Raw genomic sequence first — 18874 nt, 5'->3', positions numbered from 1 at the left:
TTTCAAATTTTATTTTCTCTCACCAGTTAGAGTGTCAGGTGTACATCTGCTCCATGCTGATGACCTCAGGAACCTCTTGTATAAACTGGACCATCCCATGCAGACAGAAGAATCGTTATTATCGTGACCTCTTCCAAAGCTAGCATGGCAAGTGAAGTGTTTACCTAATCTTTTTGCATTCTTAAGACCTAAAAATTGAAATTAAAGCAAGTTCTAAACTAGGACTAGGTCATTTATGTGAGAAAGTTTCAGAGCACTAAGCCAAAAAAAGCCAACAAAAGTACTACAGACAAAGTGCAGCTTCCACCTGGCGACTGCTATGTCGTCAGATACTGACACTCTATTGGTCAGACTGAGGAATCCCTTCCTAGGATACAGCAGATTAAATTGGATTGTGGGGGATCTGATGGCAGAGATCATCCGTGACACAGGCTTTCATTAAGTACCTGACTGACTCGTCTTTTTAGTCAGATTTCAGACTGTTTGTGTCTGTGGGGCAGGTGGTGCGGTGTGTGCTTTTGTTCTATTTTTGTTTTGTGACATCAGATTTGAGATTATTTTCGAGACCTAGCAAAAAGGACACCAGTTGCAGAATCTGGGAGTGGTGCATTATGGGGCTTTGAGGTAGACAGGCATGGCTATAAATAAATCCCAATCTGCAGACACCAGACAATGAGCAGAAACACTCGGACACGTGAGCACCCACAGCCAGCTCGCTCTCTCTCTCTCTCTCTCAGCAGCCCTACAGGTATTTAGGCTGTTTCTGACAAAATAATGGTCATCTATCACAGGAATGACAGATTGTGACTGAAAAGAAAAATCAGTTTGAGATGAATAAACATTAAGCAGTACGGAGCACTGGTGTATAGCTCCATCTACTGGACAGTTACAGCAATTTCCACAGCATGAACTTGTTTATGTTCATTTATTATACCTGATTTAGGTCAAATATGATGGCGCGGTGAAAATAAAGTGTCACAAACCATCGAGGTTACCGATATACCAACATTCATTTCCACTAAATTATTTCTATCAACAACTTTAGAATGAAGAACGATAAGCACTCGCTCGTGTCTTCTTAATGAATTATACTTTAGGCCTATATCTAATCTATGGATATGTATATACATTTACTATGGTTTGTTACGGTTAACGATTTGTTATGGTTTTTAAAACGTAGCATATAGGCTAGTAATTTTAGGTACTGGCAACTAGCTTGTGGATGCGTCACTCAAAAAAAAAAAAAAGTTTTCATTTACCGATGACATTGACATTATAAATTAAGTCAGACACTATAAATGTATTCCATAAGTGAAAGCGTTTAATCAAAGAGCAAGTATCAAGATAAAGTGAGTATTCAAGTTGTCATGTGATTGGAACGTCTGCCCCCATGAGGCGACCCGCTTTATATAAAACAAATCAGCTTTATTAAGCTACTGATACGACTAGATTCTGATATGACTATCTTATGAGAGTGTGTACGCGATTGCAAACATTTTTAGTGAACTGCCTAGTCATTTCTTTGTGTAAAACGTTTTAGTGAGGAAAAAAATGTATGTGTGCGCCTTTAAATCATAATCTTCCTCAGAGCTTACAGATCTATCACGTAACGACTCGAGTTATAATAGCCTTGCTAGATCAATGTTTATTACGCAGTAAGACACTTTTAGTTTTACTTAATGTCTTTTTAAACATTGGGTTAAAGAGTTATGTTAACTTAGAATAGAGAGTATGTTAACTTACACAAAAAAGGTTATGTTTAGCCTTATGGCACAGGGTGTGGCGTCCTCTACTGGTTCATATAGAAAATACAGCACAACACCAGAATCAGTAGAGTGACAAACACAATGAATATTTTAAAACAAAACTATTTTACATCCTAAATATTTGACTCTGAGTAAATTTGTGCATATGAACATCTTTATCCTGAAGCTTTTAATGTTCTGGGAACTGTTTAATAATCAAGACAAACATGGACGTGTTGGTTTCAAAATGTAATTTATTTAATAACAAACAAAATGATCCTCTGAAAATCAATAGCAATTTACAGTGAGCTAACAGCCCTAAACTGTGAAAATTATTACAATATATTTACTATCCCAGTGTAAATACACACAACCAGATCTTACTTTACACTAAGAATAAAATCATGAATCATTTCAGGAATGGTGAAAAGAAGACTTGAAGCATGATTTTAGATTGTGAGTTGGTTGAAAACACATTTCAACATCGCAACTAAATCTGATAACTAATTTTTAACCAATCACCCAGATATCAAATTAATATGTTATCTATCAAATATGATCATGAGGAATGGAAAGAGCATAATCTCTAAACATGACAGGAACTGTACATGGGCTCCAGGCCGTTTAAATTCTCCTGAGATAAACAGATTTTCTTATCAAGCTGAGCAGTGAGGTTTTGTGCTTGTGGATGTTCTGAGTACAGCATGAGCACTGACTCGACACAGCAGTCTTCTTAACACCACCTGATCTGCTACACCACATGCCATTCAGAAACTACAAGAGAGACTGTTGAACCAGAATATTACAAACAATAGAACTACAATGATTTCATGGCTCAGGTTTAATAAAGCATTGCAGGAAACTGAGTAAAATCTTGATCTTCATGATGCTTTAGTTTTCAAATCCAGAGACCATTGGCTGCTCCGGCCATTATTCATCCATCTGTAAAAGATCATCAAAAAAAATATACAATTTTTACCGTATTTTTGATCAAATAAATGCAGCCTTGGTGAGCATAAGAGACTTTCAAAAACATTACAAAATCTTACTGACCCCAAACTTTTGAACGGTATAGAAAAAATATTGTTACAACTTTAATAGCAATTATCTAAATCTAAAGTGTAGTGATCATCAAAGAAAGAGCTTTTAAAATGAAAAATGTGTCAATAAAAATTAACATGATTTTCTGAGAATTTCAAAACACATCATATTAAATATATTTAAATTTTATATATTATACATATTGTTATATCTATATATCTAAATCTTTGATGGTGTTTAGTGTGTGTGTGTGTGTGTGTGCACTTACCATGACATCACTTCCTTTGATTCCTCCCCTTCCTCTCTTCCTGAAAGCCTCTTAAGTTGGCTATCACCCTCAGCTTACAAACACATACACAAATCCACTTTACAAGGTTTCACCAATTATTATACAGTACATCCATGCAGTGCCAATACATTGAGCTAAAGAGAATATTTACCTGACAGCGGCCCCTCTATTTCATCCAGGAGATTGATGGTGGAGTTTGCAGAGCCCAGACTGAGAGGAAGTCAAGGAATGAACACACTACACGTTTAATACTACAACGCCATATAGCTAATTCTAAGATGAATTTTAAAACTAGCACTTTTAGCTTTTAAAAGTTTAACATAATAGGCTACATGATCAAATAATCATATTTAGACACACACATTAGCTTGAAGCTAACAGCTAGACTAAGTAAGATCCAGAAATAAAAATATAAGAACTCCTCTTTTACACAACATACATAGATGCAACCTTCAGGCAGTGACTGTCTGGGCTGGACATATGAGGATATGACTGATGTTTGGGCAGAGCTCGCTTTTTGGACTTCTTCCTTCTGGTCTTCTCCGAGAATGACCTAGCAATTTCAAAAAGCTTCTTCCTTGTAGCTGTAGGTAATAATACAGTGGTCAGAATGGGATGAGAGCTTAAGCCATTTGATACATTTGCGGTTAAGTTTTAAGCTTTAGGTCTGCGTTCTCTTACATTTGCCCATGTGCTTGAGTTTTTCCATGAATAAGGCATCATCAGAGACAGATGAACAGGCCTCCTCAGACCCCGAGCCACAGGTATCACCTACACCAAGAGTTAGACATGAGGATGTCAACATATGTTTGTAAAGAAGTAAATAATGACAGAATTTTGGGGTGAACTATTTCTTTTAAGGCAAAAACATCCAAACAACTAACTTTAAAGAGGCCATATTATGCCCTTTTACAGAGTCATGATTTTGTTTTTGGGGTTTACTAGAATAGGTTTTAATGTTAAAAAACATTATTTTTTACATATTGTACATTGTTGCAGCACCTCTTTTCCCAGTCTGTCAGCAACGCTCTGTTTAGTTCCTGTCTTTATGAAGCCACTCCGTCCAAAAAGCGCAATGTGCTCTGATTGGTCGGCTGGACCAATGTGTTGTGATTGGTCAACTGCTTCGAGTGTGTTTTGGGAATGTCACGCCCTTTACCATAACCATGAGTTTCAACTAAGCAGAAACCTTCCGGTCTCTCTCTTGAATCCAACACGGAAGTGACTTAAACTGCAATTCATCGACTGGCCACTAGAGACAGGCTCCAAAAGGGAGTCAATCCCATAGACCCCCCATGTTAAAATGGGCAACTTTACAGCAGAACAAAATGTTTACAGCCTGGTACAAAAAGTGGGTTTCGTCTATATAGCTAATTTTGCCCTTCATGACAACTGTGAGGGGGGTGAATTTTTTTATAATGCCTTAAAAGCTATGCATAATTAAGGGCGTGGCCACTTGAGTGACAGGTGGATTGCCGCTGCTGTCACTACTAGCTGTTTGTCTGCTGTCTGTTATCCATCACGTCACCTCAGCTCCAACCATGTCCCGCCTCTTTGCCCATTTTCGGTTATCTGGGAGTGACATGCAGTGATGCGCTGGCAAGATGGCAACGGCAGGCTCCGCCCACTTTGGGCTTCAAAAATGCTCTTCAGAAACCCACCAGTGACGTCACAGACACTACGTACATTGTTTTATACAGTCTATGGTTTTAACACACTACTAACGCAACTCAGCCATGCCCCTTTTTTTGCGTATGCCTTTTGCAGGAATTTACAGGTTTTTTTTTTTTTTTTTTTTTTTTTTTTTTTTTAAAGTTGCCAGTCACCGCCAGCATTTTTGATAATTTTCACAAAATTTCATGGCCCCAAAAATATTTTGTTGTATGAATATCTGAACATGTAATATATCAAAAGAAAGAACAGAGCCTCTGCTTTTAAACAAACAAAGTTCTTTTTTATCAACATTTGAATATGCATAGGTTTCATAAAAAAAGCAACATTTTGAACAAAAAGCTGAGAAAATTGCATATTTGTTTTCAAAGACTACAACGTGCACAAGCAATGCTTTTATCGCTTGTTTCTGCTCCTTTTTTGCATGTGTTTTGATCCAGAGATTCAGTACTCTTTCAGCGTAATAGCGCCCTCTACCATATAACAGCGAAAACACAGAAAGCCGGAAAATTACGTCAATGGTGGGGAAGCGTTGTCTCATAAAATTAAGGAAAATTCTGTCAATGGCTGGGAAAGTGTTAAATGAGGACTACTGTGACGTGTACGTTCCTGGAAGAAAACTCAAGACTACAATGGAGGCGTTTCAGGAAGTTCAGAAACAGTGCTTACTGATATACAGAATAACTCCCTTTGAAGTGACTTTGTGCTTTGTAACTTTGCAGACCTTTTTCAAGCTCAAATAGCAACATTATACACTAAAAAAAGTTGTAAATGTAAAAAAGCATAATAGGTCCTCTTTAACTTATTTAACTTCATGATAAACAATAAAATGCTACAACAGTGGCGAATATGACCCATGTCGGCCATTATCTGAGTGTTATGCTTTATGTGGCGACACAAACAAGTTCAGACGAAGCTTCCTGTCAGTGTTTGTGTGGCAAAGCAGCTCGCGCCGTGTGGCTGATGGATGAAGATGAAGGGAATCTACCTTCGGTGGAGTTCTCCGTGCAAGCGGATGAATGACCACACTGTGTTTTCTCGCACTTCTGACGATCTAAAACACAGCAGGCAACAGGGTCACTGAGGGCAGGTGAAGATCAACCGCTCCAGAGTGAGTGGAGACAGTGGACTGAACAACACAACACTGCACACAGTGTGTTAGGAATGTTTACACACACCACTGGGGTCAATTCAAAATGCATTTTAGCAGAATGACAGGAGTGATGGTTTACAAATATGAGAATGAAAAACATTGCCAATCTTTTTGCAAATAGAAAGGGGAATAAAATTAAAATTGTAGAACTCGATTACATTTATTTTACATTTATTTGTATGGTGCTTTTCATACTGTAAATCATTCTAAAAAGCAGGTAAGGTGAGCAAGAAAGACTTTGAGGGGTCCCAAATATTGGTAAAGACTGCAAAAAAGATGCTTGACTGCAATGTTAATTGGTTTATGAATTCTTTACTATGAATGAGAGGTTTTTCTCACATGGAGAAATTCAAACATTATTTCATCCTAAGTGAAGTATGTTTGAAAAATGACTGTTTGTGTGAAAGTGTATTTGTTCTTGTGTGTTTCTGACCTAGTTACACTGCAGCTTCTGGGGAGAAAATATCTGAAAAATAGCCCGATAGCAACTGGATAAAATAAAATAAAATAAAATAAAATAAAATAAAAATCTACCCTGTGGCAATCCACATTCACTCATAAAAAATTACTAAAAATTTAGAATTCAAATGAGTCTATATTAAGTATAACATATTTAAATAGCATTTTATTAAATATAAAAAAGTAAAAGTATACTTTTCATTTAATTGTAATTTATAGTCGACATGAAATGAAAAGTCATCCTATTTTGTAAATCCATGCATATTCATCCATGTTTCATTTTTTTTTTTTTTTTTTTAAATCAAAATGTCATATCCCAATCTTTCGGTTAAGCGCCACACTTCTCTCTGTTAGCATATGCCAGGGTTCTCCAATCATTTATTTTTTTTAAGCTGGCCCTTTCTTACAATCAATGTTCTGTCACATTATAGAAAAAATCAGTTGCCACTTCCGTTACATTGTGACTTTAAGAATAGAAGGCAAAATGAAATTGACATTGAGGTCCTCATATCATATATATATATATATATATATATATATATGTGTGTGTGTATGAGTACCTATCTCCAGAGCTATGAGGAAGTCTCTGTTACGCTGTAGCTCTTTCATGAACTCCTGATTCTGCAGGAAAAGGGCGATTCTCTCGTCCTCCAAGTACTGTTTCAACTTCCTGTCCTGTTCGGAAGACCAAACGCTACCTGACAGGGCACCACTGCTGGACGAGAGCTGCGTCAGGGATGACAGGGACGAAGAGGAGGAGGAGGAAGGCTGAGACAGGCTGCTCTGAGAACGCTGTAGGGGGACAAAAATCACCAAGGACATTTTTACCGAAATGACAAAAAAAATCAACCATAAGACGATTGATTTGCTTTGTCTGGCCTTAAAGCTAGAGAATTTAGACTTCAACAGAGGTCTTTGAATCACAATGTATGCTTGCTTTTGTAAACTAATGGTATTTGTGTGTATTTTTGAATGAAATTGTGCCTAAAAAAATGTTAAAATGCTATCAAAGGATTAAATGTATATAATATTGTCACTGTATATAAATCTGGTAAATCTGAACACAAGGGGGGAGGGGTGGGGGGGTTGAATCTGCATCTGAATCTAAATCTATATCTTTGAATCTGGATCTAAATGCTTGTAAACATGATATTTAGTTTAATACTTTATTACAGACTGCATGATAGTAATTAATAAATCCACCTGAAGACTCTCTGACTGCTGAGGCAGGATCCGCAGGAAGTCATCGGGGAGGTTGCCTAGTAACGGTGGATTCCAGTTCCTGTATCTGCCAACCTGCTGATGCCCAGGAGGGGGATAATCATCGAACCTGGCAAAATTATGAGTATAAAATAAAAATACTAATTCTTCTTCTGAAACACACACCTGAAATTAGAAAGGCCTGATGGGATCCTCATCTTGTGATTTAAATCATTTATAAGACACTTTTGTTTATTGAGTTCACACACTAATAGGTCAATAGCTATGTTTCCATCCAAGCATTTTATCCGAATTTTGGGATATCGCGCACACACACAAAAAAACGCTGCATGGAAACGCCAAGATGCGCATAAAAACTTGTGCGCTCAATTGATGTGGATACATGTTTATGCAATAAGAAGACGTGTGCATAAATTACAACTGGAAACACTTTCACCAAATAAATCCCTCGATATGCAACAAAAAATAGATGTGATTGGATAACTGGACTAACAATTAGACCAATCACATTGCACACCATGTTGTTTTAGACATTCTGAAATGCCTGAGCCAAGGTCTGTCATCAAAATGATTTAGTATAAATAGCTCACAAAACTGTCTCACACAATTATGTTCCCAAAACATCCAATACTAACAGCATTCGCCTCTGAACGCAAGATAACATGACAGCGTTTCTTGCATTTCGTCTGTGAACTCTGAAGCGCAAGTAATTTCTTATGTGGGAAATAAAGAGCGACAGTGACTTCCCCTGTTGCCCCTTTCAATTTTATTACTGATACTTTGTGCCAGTTTCCCATAAAGTGAATTTTGTTCTCTTGAACACATGAGATGGAAACGGTGCTTTATTCGCAAATGTTTTATGTGATATTCCAATTTTCCATATAAATTCAAGTAGCAACTTTGGATGAAAACATAGCTAGTGATGTCAGTTTGGATTACAAGCGTAGTTACTGTAAATACCACTCTGTAAAACATCTTCAAGACTTTGATGTAGTAACAATAAACTAACAGCGAACATAAAAACAGTTTATTCGCTAAATAAAGTGTAAATTTAAACTGTTTTCACAACTATACTGAGCAGCAGACTAAACTAGAGAAGTAAATTTTTGTCAAGACAAACCTTGATGTTGGCGTGACAAAGCCTTGTCTGAAAGTTTCAAATATTTTTTTAAAGTTTGAAGGTTATATAAATACAGTAAGAAAAACAGCCGGCTAGCTAGCTAGGCATTGATAGCATGTTGCTAACATACTTCAGCAAGTTGCTAGCATGTACTGACATCTAGGGCTGGGTATTGACACAATTTTCACGATTCGATTCGATTTCTATTCGCATGCTTGCGATTCGATTCGATTACGTTTTCGATTCGATATCGATTATTTTGGATGTAGTATATCAGTATATCTCTCAACTAATGCTGTAAACTACACATGGGAGTCAGTTGGAACTACTTTACTATAATATTGAAGGTTAAAATGAACTTACTAGGTACAAATATGCCTAAAGATACGCTGTATATACGGTATCTAAACAGAAACACTTTGGTTTCCAGAACAAGGGAGCCAAATCTGAGAACTAAAACCTTTGAGTTAATCCATCCTGGTATCTGTGAGCTCCACTCATATAAATATACAAACACTTAAATTACACTCAATTATGTTTTTTTTTTTTTATAATAAATAAAGTTTAGAATTACATAATCGTATTTCTACTCCAATTCGTTTTTTTTTTTTTAAATATAAACATTTAAATCGTGGCTGTCATAACTGATTTATTCAAACATGCATTAAATATTGAAGAACATTATAATGAATATGTAACTGTGCATAGTTTCTAGAGTTCACTTTTCTAGCTGACTAATGAGATTATGATCACTGAATGTGTTTTTCTGAGGTAAATGTGACGTTACGTGACATTGTTACAAGCTGTTTTATTGACGTTTTTCCGAGGTTGAAACACTGATTGAGCTATTACAAGAGACATGATATGGATTTCGGTAAGCTGTACAGTGTATTTTAACATACCTTCAGATGTTTAGTCATGTTTATTTCGCGCTGTAACTGGTATTAAAGCGGAGGAGAGGATGTTCACATGCGCTCCGTGCTGCCGCTTCTCTTTAACTGAGGCGCTAAAGCGATCTGTCACGTCACATTAAACAGCGCCAAAACGGTATTTATTTTTTGAATCTCATAATAAGATGGATGTCATTTGAAATCTGAGACTTTGCTTCATATCAAAAGTAACAAAGCACAAAGATTATTGCAATTTATTGGATGGGAGGCGCGCTACATGTTCTGTTCATTTATCAACTGAAAACAGACTAGACTAATCGATTCTTGGGATTTAAGAATCGATATCGGTTCGTAAAAATGAGAATCGATTAAAATCGAGAAATCGATTTTTACTCAGCCCTACTGACATCATGTTACTAGTTATTGTTGACACCTTTTAACACATTGATAAAATGTTTTAGCATTCGGCTAGCGTAATTTAACGTGTTGATAGCATATTTTAGCATTTTGTTAGGCAGTCTAGCAAATAAAACTTTAAATTAAATATTTTAGCACATTGCCATAGGCTAGCGGTTAGGCTTTGCTAGTGATATGACAGCTTAACTCCTTGGGGTTTGCGATCGCGCTGGCGATACCACCTAGTTTTTTTTTTTACCAGTGCGAAAGAGACTCAAAATACTCTCTCGATTTTGGACATACAGATAAAAGTTATACATCATTCAAAACTGTGAAATGTCTTTTTATTTGTGTACACTCACAGTAAAAACAAAATGTTGACCCAGAGGGTTAAATACTCTATACTGTATGGAGGAAGTCTATGGAAATTTGAGCCTGTCTGAAAGTCCGATATGGGAATTCCATAAATCGGGTCAGTTAGAAAATATATAGCACACTGAGTCAGAACAGCCTGAAGGTCTGTGCCGAGATTGGTGGTCATATAGCTTGAAAATTAACTTTAGAAATTTGGTCTCAGAAGAAGAAGAAAAAGCTTAAATAGTAGCCAAACCAACATAACAAGCATTTCAGCAAAGTGAACACAAACACAACATCTCTCACAGATTAAAGTCTGCTATTATTAGTAGTAATTTCTTCCAACAGAAAACCCGGTTAGATGTTCTTCTTGCCTGGGTGGTGGTGTGGATGGAACATCTGCGGGATGTTTTCTGTCATAGATGTGCATGTCATAGGAAGGCGGAGCGTAGACCGGTGGAGGCTCCTCATCTGAGCTGTCCGGCTCCAGCGTTCTCTCCAGGATCTGCAACGGAGGTTAGATGGAAAGGTCCTGTTGTGCATCAAGATCTAAAAATGCCAAACTTTTAGTCTCGTCAGATCTAAATAAAAGTTTCTAGACTAACCTCTGGAGGAATGCTGTCCTCAGAATCTGAGCTGTCATCTGTGGCTTGGCTATCCAAGCTCATCTGCAGGAGCTGGTCAATGGTGGAGTCGACAGCACCATGGTTAGCCCTCAAGACACACTCGATAACCTCATGCTCCATGCTGGGAAACATCGTCTTAAAGTCATCCATAGCCTGGCTAAACTCCAAATGCCGGACCTGACGTGGAGGCCTCCTGTTATTGAGATCCCCCGAGGCAGCATCATCCCCTCGTGTACTGCTGCCATGGTTACTGTTCGCGTTACTCCGGCGGAAAAGGCTGGTCATCATTTACAGAACCTCCCTTCCACTCAAAGCTGCCCATCCACTGCAGTTGCCCCACCCCTTGACCTATGCACCGCCTCCGGCCATGCCCGTTATCCACTCATGATGCCCCTGGAGGTGAGCTTCAGTATATAGAGGGGCAGCATTGGATAAACTTTTCTTCTGCTGCTGATAGCTGGGACTCAACCACATCCAGGACTGGCTGGGCTTCCCAGAATGCCTTGCTTTCACTCTCACAGTCCCCCTCAAGTCAAAGGACGAACAGCGGCCCACTCCTGAAGACAGCAAAATGTTAACCAATGATATTGCATTCAGTAAAAGGGTAGCTGAAAAAATGGATATAAAGTTACATTAAGATTTATATATATGTATGCATAAGATAAAGTGTATATCCTGTAACCCGACATCATTTTATCAACATTTTCACCATTTTTAATCACCTTTTTGACTTTATTAGTTTATTATAAGTGTGAAAATGTATTTTTAATAGTACAAATATTCCATTGTAGTCTTTCATTTAATATAAGCAGCTTTATTTTAGAAATATTTATAGACTATTATAGTAATTATTAATATTTGAATTATTTTTATATTATAATTAGTAATATAATTACTATAATTAGTAAAATAATTTTACTATAAAAAGTAATATAATATATTACTTTTATTTTTATATTTTCAGTTTTAATTTTAATTTTTGTTTAATTTTAGTAATTTGGTATGTGCTTTTGGTTTTATTCATTTTTAAAAATATTTCTATATAATTCATTTAGTTTCATTTTAGTAATTTTAGTATTTCAATTTCAGTAATTTGCCAAGACAACATTTCTAATTTTCATTCTTTAAGTTTTCCATTTTATTTCAGCTTTATTTCAATTTAACACAATGTTTAATAGTTTTAGTCAACAATAACAACATTGAATTTAATATATGTAAATCTTTTTTATTTATTTACGTTTTGATAGATTCTACAGTATTCATTGGTTATAACATCACATTAGTGCAAGAAGGATTGACAATTGTATTTGATATTTAAATATATATATTTTTTAATTAATTCACAAAAGATGAACAAATAATACATTCAACACATGAAATATTGTCTCAAAATTCTAATTATTTCAGGGTAATATGAACTGATTCTGAAACATTTTAATTAATGTTAAGAAAATGTATTACTTTAGATCATAAAGCATAAACACACACACACATGAGCAGAATGAGTCATACAGTGGACGGCCCCCATTGGACATTAAATGGATCAGGGTCATTAACAAACAAGGCTTCTAAAAAAGGTTTAAAACTCTTTAAAGGGCACATTTTGCCCTCACTTAACAAATGGCTGGACGTACATCATCATCATACAAGTGCAGTGTGCTTCACATGCCCACATATATATCTATTTCCTACCTGCTGTCTGTCTGCAGAGGAGACGCAGGCTCACACCAAAAGATCCACCAGGAAGCGACTACAGCCAGCAAGATAAACCTTTAGCTCCCATCACAGGCTGCGGGCTCCTCCATAAAATCCATCATCAGAGAGGTTCGGATATCCCTCGCTCCCATTTCCATCTCTCCACATTAATCTGCACCTAAAACCAAACAGGCAGCGCTAAATATAGCTACAGACTCTGGCACAGTTTGCCAGCGAGCGCAGGAACAGTAGCAGCTTAGTGATGTGTCTCTGAAGAAGGGAGGCTGTGCCCTTGTGAATAACATACAGCAGAGGGCTGACGTCATCCATAGTTAATACACCCGCTGAGCTGATATCGGTTAAGCAGGGGTCTGTGTGACCCACTGAGATGGATTAGAGCCGGAGGAATGCCACACAGTGCCGGATCTGATTGATAATTGTGAAAGAGATCTCAGCACGGCAGAGGTGTCATCATAATGGGGGCAATCATCCTTCTAGAGCAACACAGGAACGCTAGTTATTTCAAATTACTGGCCATCATCAACAGTCAATGTGATCAGAGTCTGCTGGTCTTGTCTCCATGGCAACCCCCACGACTATCAATCCCGCTGTCGTTGGACCCTCGGAGTAAGTGATTTGTTAAAGAAGCACAGAATAAACAACAGCAGTGGTGTTATGTCAAATCGGCCGGCCCCTCAATAGGTCATTCACACTACAGGTCATTTAAAGAGGCATTCTCAACTTTCTTTAATGTTGCTGTTTGAGCATGAAAAAGGTCTGCAAAGTTACAAAGTCCACTCCAAACGTTATTCTCTGTTTCAATAAGCACTGTTTCTGAATTGTAGTCTTGAGTTTTCTTCCGGGAACGTACATGTCATAATATTCCTCATTTTAAGGCCCCCTGAAATATCCGTGAATTGGCTCAGACCACTAAAGGTATCGGACCCATTTAAATTCTGCACAGAATGCTATATTTTAAAGTGATATAGAGGAGATTAGGAGGTAAGATATTAAAAGGAAACCGAGGTTTTACTGAGTTTAACGGCTCTGGCTGAGCTGTGATATAAACAAAACGCTATTGGCTATTTTAAAAAAGGGGCAGGGCTGTTCGATACATCGCCCTGTCTTCCTGTTTCAGTTGAAATTACGTCAACACATTGAATAATGCTGCATGTTCCAAGACACTTCAGCGGGCATTTAAATAGTTCCCGCCCAAGTCATACTTTAAAAAAGGGGCGGGCCTAGTTGAGTTGCGTTAGTAGTGTGTTGAAATTCACGGTTATGGTAAGGACGTGACATTTTTGAAACACGCTGTAAGTGGTTGACCAATCACAACACACTGCTCCAGCCGACCAATCAGAGCACATTGAGCTTTTCCTATCATAGAGATAGAAACTTAACAGAGCGTTACTGGCAGACTGGGAAGAGAGGTGCTGCAACAATGTACAATATGTGAAAAATAATGTGTTTTTTTTTAATATTCAAGAATGAAAACCTATTCAAGTACACCCCAAAATCCCAAATCGTAGTATGTTGAAAAGAGTATTCCAAAGATACCCGGATTTTCTTCTGTTTCTGTTTAGAATTCGAAGTGCACTTGCCTACAACCCACTGTGCGTTGGACGAGGATTCAATTAAAACTACAAAAATAATTAAAAAGTGTTAAAAAACTACAAACATGGTGGATAAGCGAGACCGACGGTTAAGTAGAGAGGGGTTTGACTCGTGATTAATGCTGCCTATCAGAATTTTCATAAATAAGAGTTTCCCAGTTAAAAATTGGACATGAACGCCCTCTCAAGTTGTATTTAGCACTTTTTCTACAGCTAAATTGCCTTGTCTTGTCAGTAATGTATGTATGTATATATATATATATATATATATATATATATATATGAATAATAATTTGAAACGTATTGTATGCTTTATACACTGTAAAAATATCCTGTATTTGACAGAAATTCCAGAATCGTCAGGAAGCTGTTGATCTAGATAGCGCGGTGAACGTTTAGGGTTGTCAATGAATGGGACGCTAAATATCACTTTGGCTTAAATAAGATTTTCCCAGTAAATAGGCAAGAATAAATCTGGTGTCCTCCATGATTCTTGTTCTTTCTAACAACAAAGTACTTGAATGCGCCGAGCTCGTAATCATGACTTTAGAAGTGGGAAATTTTCGATAGCATGTGAAGGCAGCATAATAATCAATTCAAATCAATCAATAATCTAACCTGACAAAAATACATTTATTCATAGTTATCCACATTATATTTTATCTGCAACAACTAGGGATGCAAAGGGGCGGAAAATTTCCGATAAAAATTTCAGGAAAATTTCCAGAATTTCCGGAAACTTTCCAGGATTTTTGGAAACTTTCAGGAAATTTTGGAAACTTTCTGGAAATTTACCGCCCCTTTGCATCCCTAGCAACAACATTGTGAACTTTTAGATCAACATGCTACTTTCTCTGCGAAATGGTAGGAAATTAAATTAAATTGAATGTGTAGGTTTTTAACTGTGACAGGGCAATTTAAACAGTGACAGAATGCACATAACTAAGCGACAGAGTGGTCAGTTAAAGATGCAATTTTGATGAAGTAGTAGTATGTCCCAGAGCTTGCCTACTTTTCTGCTACACACTTGCAAGTACGTACTTTTTCTTCACAAAAACAGTATATTTTAGGGCATAGTATAAGTAGGCGAATTGGCACGCAGCAATTGAGTTGAATTCAGGAATCAAATCAATACACTTTGAGAATCAATTGAATAGGATCAACCAATTTGATTCAAAAGAATTATTCACATGACTAAGGAAGACTTGACTACTTTTATGATACTTTTATGGTGCTTTGGAAGCTTGAAAGATTCAGTTTCCATTCATTGTTGCTGCATGGGAAAAAGCTTTTAATTCTTCAACATTTCACATATTGTGTTTATGAAAGAAAATCAGTCACACATGTTCAGTTCAACATAAGGGTGAAAAAATAATTTTAGATTTTTCATTTTTGGATGAACTACTCCTTTAAAGGATGAAGGAATCATTCTTGACTCCATTTGGCACAGGATGCAAGTGTGAATCTGGCATACATACAACGGCCCTGTCATTAATTACTAGCTATAAACAAAGTTTTTTTAATGAAATTTAGAAAGTTCTCCCTGCCAAAATGATCCCAATCTCCCTTTCTGTACTACTATGCCAAATTCTGATGCTTTTCTGGCTGATTCAGCGTCCAAGAGGAGAGTGTAATCCAAACGGACAGATTGTGGTGTCTGACAAGGAGAGCTGTTATCACCACAGGAGTCGTCTGTGGGTTAGTGCTTATGTCAGAACACACGCCTGCTGTCTATGTATAAAAGTAGCAGCATGTTCACTGGCACCTCTCTACACTGTGCTATCATTACCACTAATGGGCCCAAACCCACAAGGATAACAAATTCTAGTATATTTTTTAATATTTAGTTTGAATTCATTTTATTAGAACAGAATGCAAATTGAATCTATTGCAGATTTTATTGCAAAGACACATGCATTTTCTCCAAATATTAATAGAAGAGGGCTTTTGTAAAGTTTAGCCCAAAGAAAAGGGGAACATAGTGTGCACTGAACCAAAAGCACGAGCAGGGCTTTGACACTGTCCTTGTTTCTGACCTGGTTCTGCTGAGATAGAAGGAGAAAAGAGAAGAAGAGAGGACAGGAAGAAACAGTGCAGGCAAGGGGTGGTGAAAGTCCACTATTTTAACAATGTCATTTTAATTAACACTGAAGCAATCAAGTTGCACATCACCTCAAATAAATACCAGAACAACAGAGACTTCTGTTATGACCCTTTTTACAAGATGTAATATAAGTCTCAGGTGTCCCCAGAATGTGTCTATGAAGTTTGAGCTCAAAATAACCCACAGATCATTTATTATACCATGTTGTAAAAGCCCATCAAAAACATGCCATTTTCGTGCATGTATCTTTAAATGCAAATGAGCTGCTGCTCCCCACCCCACTTTCCAGAAGTGGGCAGAGCCTGTACAACTCGCCTCAGATACTCTGACAAAAACTAACAAAACATCTGTTTGGTTTTGATTATCATCTCTATCGCAGTCACGCTCACGTGACATTGCAGTTCTTCGCCATCATGAAAGTTTATTATTTGCATGCGTTTTAAAGCCATAACAGTTTAAACTTCTGATATATGGTTTTCTGAACGCACACATCTGAAGCACGCACACAGAAAGCTGGCTGTCAGATGGCGCATCCTGTGAGTATTAAACTGATTTCTCTTACACGCCTTATTGCACTTAAACTGTAAAATACACTCAAGGTTATGTCAAAAACACAAACAGTCGGTTATATCTGTGAACGTAAACAGCAGGGAAAGAAATCGCATGTGTATATTATATTTGTGTATTAAAGTGACAGCAGCATAATATACAGTACCTACTGCTATATATGCTGTTTATATGAACCAAACAACAAAAGAAAAACAGAAAATCACTCACTGCTCTTGATTAAATAACTTTAGTAGCTTTAATAAGAATACATTTCTTACTTAAATGCTGCTGTTAAATGCTCTCGAGGAGATAAACATGGCAGACTGTATACAGCTCACTCAGAGGAGGAGATAAAGCTAATAGGGCAGATTCTGTCACCAATCATGGGTGGGGCTTCCCTAATCTTAGGGGGAAATCTGGAATCTCTTGTTTGAAGAGACTGTTTATGATTTATGGGGATTATTAAAAAGGAGTGGGTGGATTTTTACCATTATAGTCTGGTTGTTTACACACTGCGGACACACATCACCTTATAAAAGTGAACTTTGCATAATAGGTTCCCTTTAATAGGATCTCTGATCTCAGCCAAGCTGTTAAACTAAGCTCTAATATAATGAGACTAATGTCAGATATTAGAGGCATATGGTCAGACATTTGGAAGTTAATAGATCCCATCCCAGAGTCCTTTGGGAGGTCAAACTTCAGTCTGCTATCAGCTAATATGGCACCAAAATCAATAGTAGTACTGTGGAAAATGTCAACATATCACAAAGAAGAAATACTGTTCATTATTATATACTGACCTAATGGGTTAACGTGATTTCACCAAGTAGAACATACTTGTTGATCCTGGAACAACATTTCAATCAACCAATCAGATTTGAGGAATAGTTTTTTAGTTGATGTCAAGTTTAGGCTTACAACAAGGGTTAGAGGCTTCTACACCATTCTTATTCACCTATCATTTTCCTCTGATTTTAGGGATAAATTATGTGTAGGGTTAGGATTAGGGGTAAGGAAAAAGTAATTTTTTTGACACTTAAAGACCGTAAAAAGATTTTTTTTAAAGATGTCTAACCTTCAGAAAACAAAAATGCAAAATATTGGACAGTTAAATGCTTCATCGTATAATCATAATTATTTTTGGATGCATGATTTTAGACAGAAGTGGACCAGAGACACAGGTGAGTTTTAACAAACTTCATCACGTCATACCAACTGTATTACCATAACAGCACCCTGCCTGGTTTAAGAGACCTGTGCTATATATGGCGTTATTATTAGAGCATAACCGCAGGACAGATTCATTCTTGAGGCCTACCTGACTAGAATTGTAACTGAACAGTGCTTCCAGTAGTAAATTTATCTAAATAAACGCATACTCAAATCATCCGGCAGAGACACGAGCTGTACAGAATGAGGATGAGATCTTACCAGCTGAAGCGATCTGCTCTGATCACATTACTCGATGCTGCATTCCTCCATGTTGTGTACAAACACTGATAACACAGCAGACTGTGGCGTTCACAGCGCGTCAGATGGTGGGTCTTTATCGGCTCTTGAGCGCTTGAGCTGTGGGCAGATTATCCTCCTTTCACCGCGCTCAAGAGCATCCTAGTGGATACAGGTGAGTAAAGCATCTCAGCATTTATTACAAAAGATATAATCAACTCCTGAGTTTTTTAACAAAATATTATATTCATACTTCGATTATCTTCAATTAATTAAATATAAAGTTAATTTAATACTATTTTAATACTAAAAATATCTAAAAATCTAAACTATATATTGTCAGTAAGATTGTTTTAAAAAGAAATTAAAGGGTTAGTTCATCCAAAAACGAAATTCTGTCATTAATTACCCACTCTCATGTCGTTCCACACCCGTAAGACCTTCGTTCATCTTCGGAACACAAATTAAGATATTTGATAAAATCCGAGGTTTTTTT

At 37.0% G+C, this 18874-nt stretch overlaps 1 protein-coding gene across 5 annotated transcripts; it reads right to left on the bottom strand.

Annotated features, from left to right (window-relative positions):
* Positions 1 to 1981: 1981 nt before the first annotated feature.
* cuedc1a (CUE domain containing 1a) lies at positions 1982 to 18546 on the bottom strand. 5 transcript variants are annotated; one of them, XM_051911176.1, is made up of 12 exons: positions 18361 to 18545; positions 12658 to 12838; positions 10945 to 11522; positions 10714 to 10844; positions 7562 to 7688; positions 6919 to 7150; positions 5735 to 5800; positions 3757 to 3846; positions 3515 to 3659; positions 3227 to 3285; positions 3055 to 3127; positions 1982 to 2687 (listed from the first exon to the last, which is right to left on the bottom strand). In XM_051911176.1, coding segments are annotated over exons 3-12 (1233 nt in total). In that variant the 5' UTR covers positions 11254 to 11522; positions 12658 to 12838; positions 18361 to 18545; the 3' UTR covers positions 1982 to 2686. The 5 variants fall into 5 exon arrangements, with proteins under 5 accessions (XP_051767136.1, XP_051767138.1, XP_051767135.1 ...); XM_051911178.1 differs by having other exon boundaries at positions 3566 to 3659; XM_051911175.1 differs by lacking the exon at positions 1982 to 2687 and having other exon boundaries at positions 3051 to 3127; positions 18361 to 18546.
* Positions 18547 to 18874: the final 328 nt, after the last annotated feature.

The sequence above is a fragment of the Ctenopharyngodon idella genome, chromosome 10 (genome assembly GCF_019924925.1).
Source record: "Ctenopharyngodon idella isolate HZGC_01 chromosome 10, HZGC01, whole genome shotgun sequence".
NCBI lineage: Eukaryota > Metazoa > Chordata > Actinopteri > Cypriniformes > Xenocyprididae > Ctenopharyngodon > Ctenopharyngodon idella.
Note: the sequence above shows the minus strand (reverse complement) of the source record. Positions and strands in the feature narration are given on the sequence as shown.

What these genes read in the sequence shown, in the direction of transcription:
- cuedc1a (XM_051911175.1), bottom strand. Translation starts at nt 11,253, where the DNA reads ATGATGACCAGCCTTTTCCGCCGGAGTAACGCGAACAGTAACCATGGC. An exon ending in CCTCATAGCTCTGGAGATAG is followed by an intron (nt 5,801 to 6,918) that starts GTACTCATACAC and finishes GCTGTGTTTTAG; the next exon opens with ATCGTCAGAAGTGCGAGAAA. An exon ending in AATAGAGGGGCCGCTGTCAG is followed by an intron (nt 3,128 to 3,226) that starts GTAAATATTCTC and finishes TGTGTTTGTAAG; the next exon opens with CTGAGGGTGATAGCCAACTT.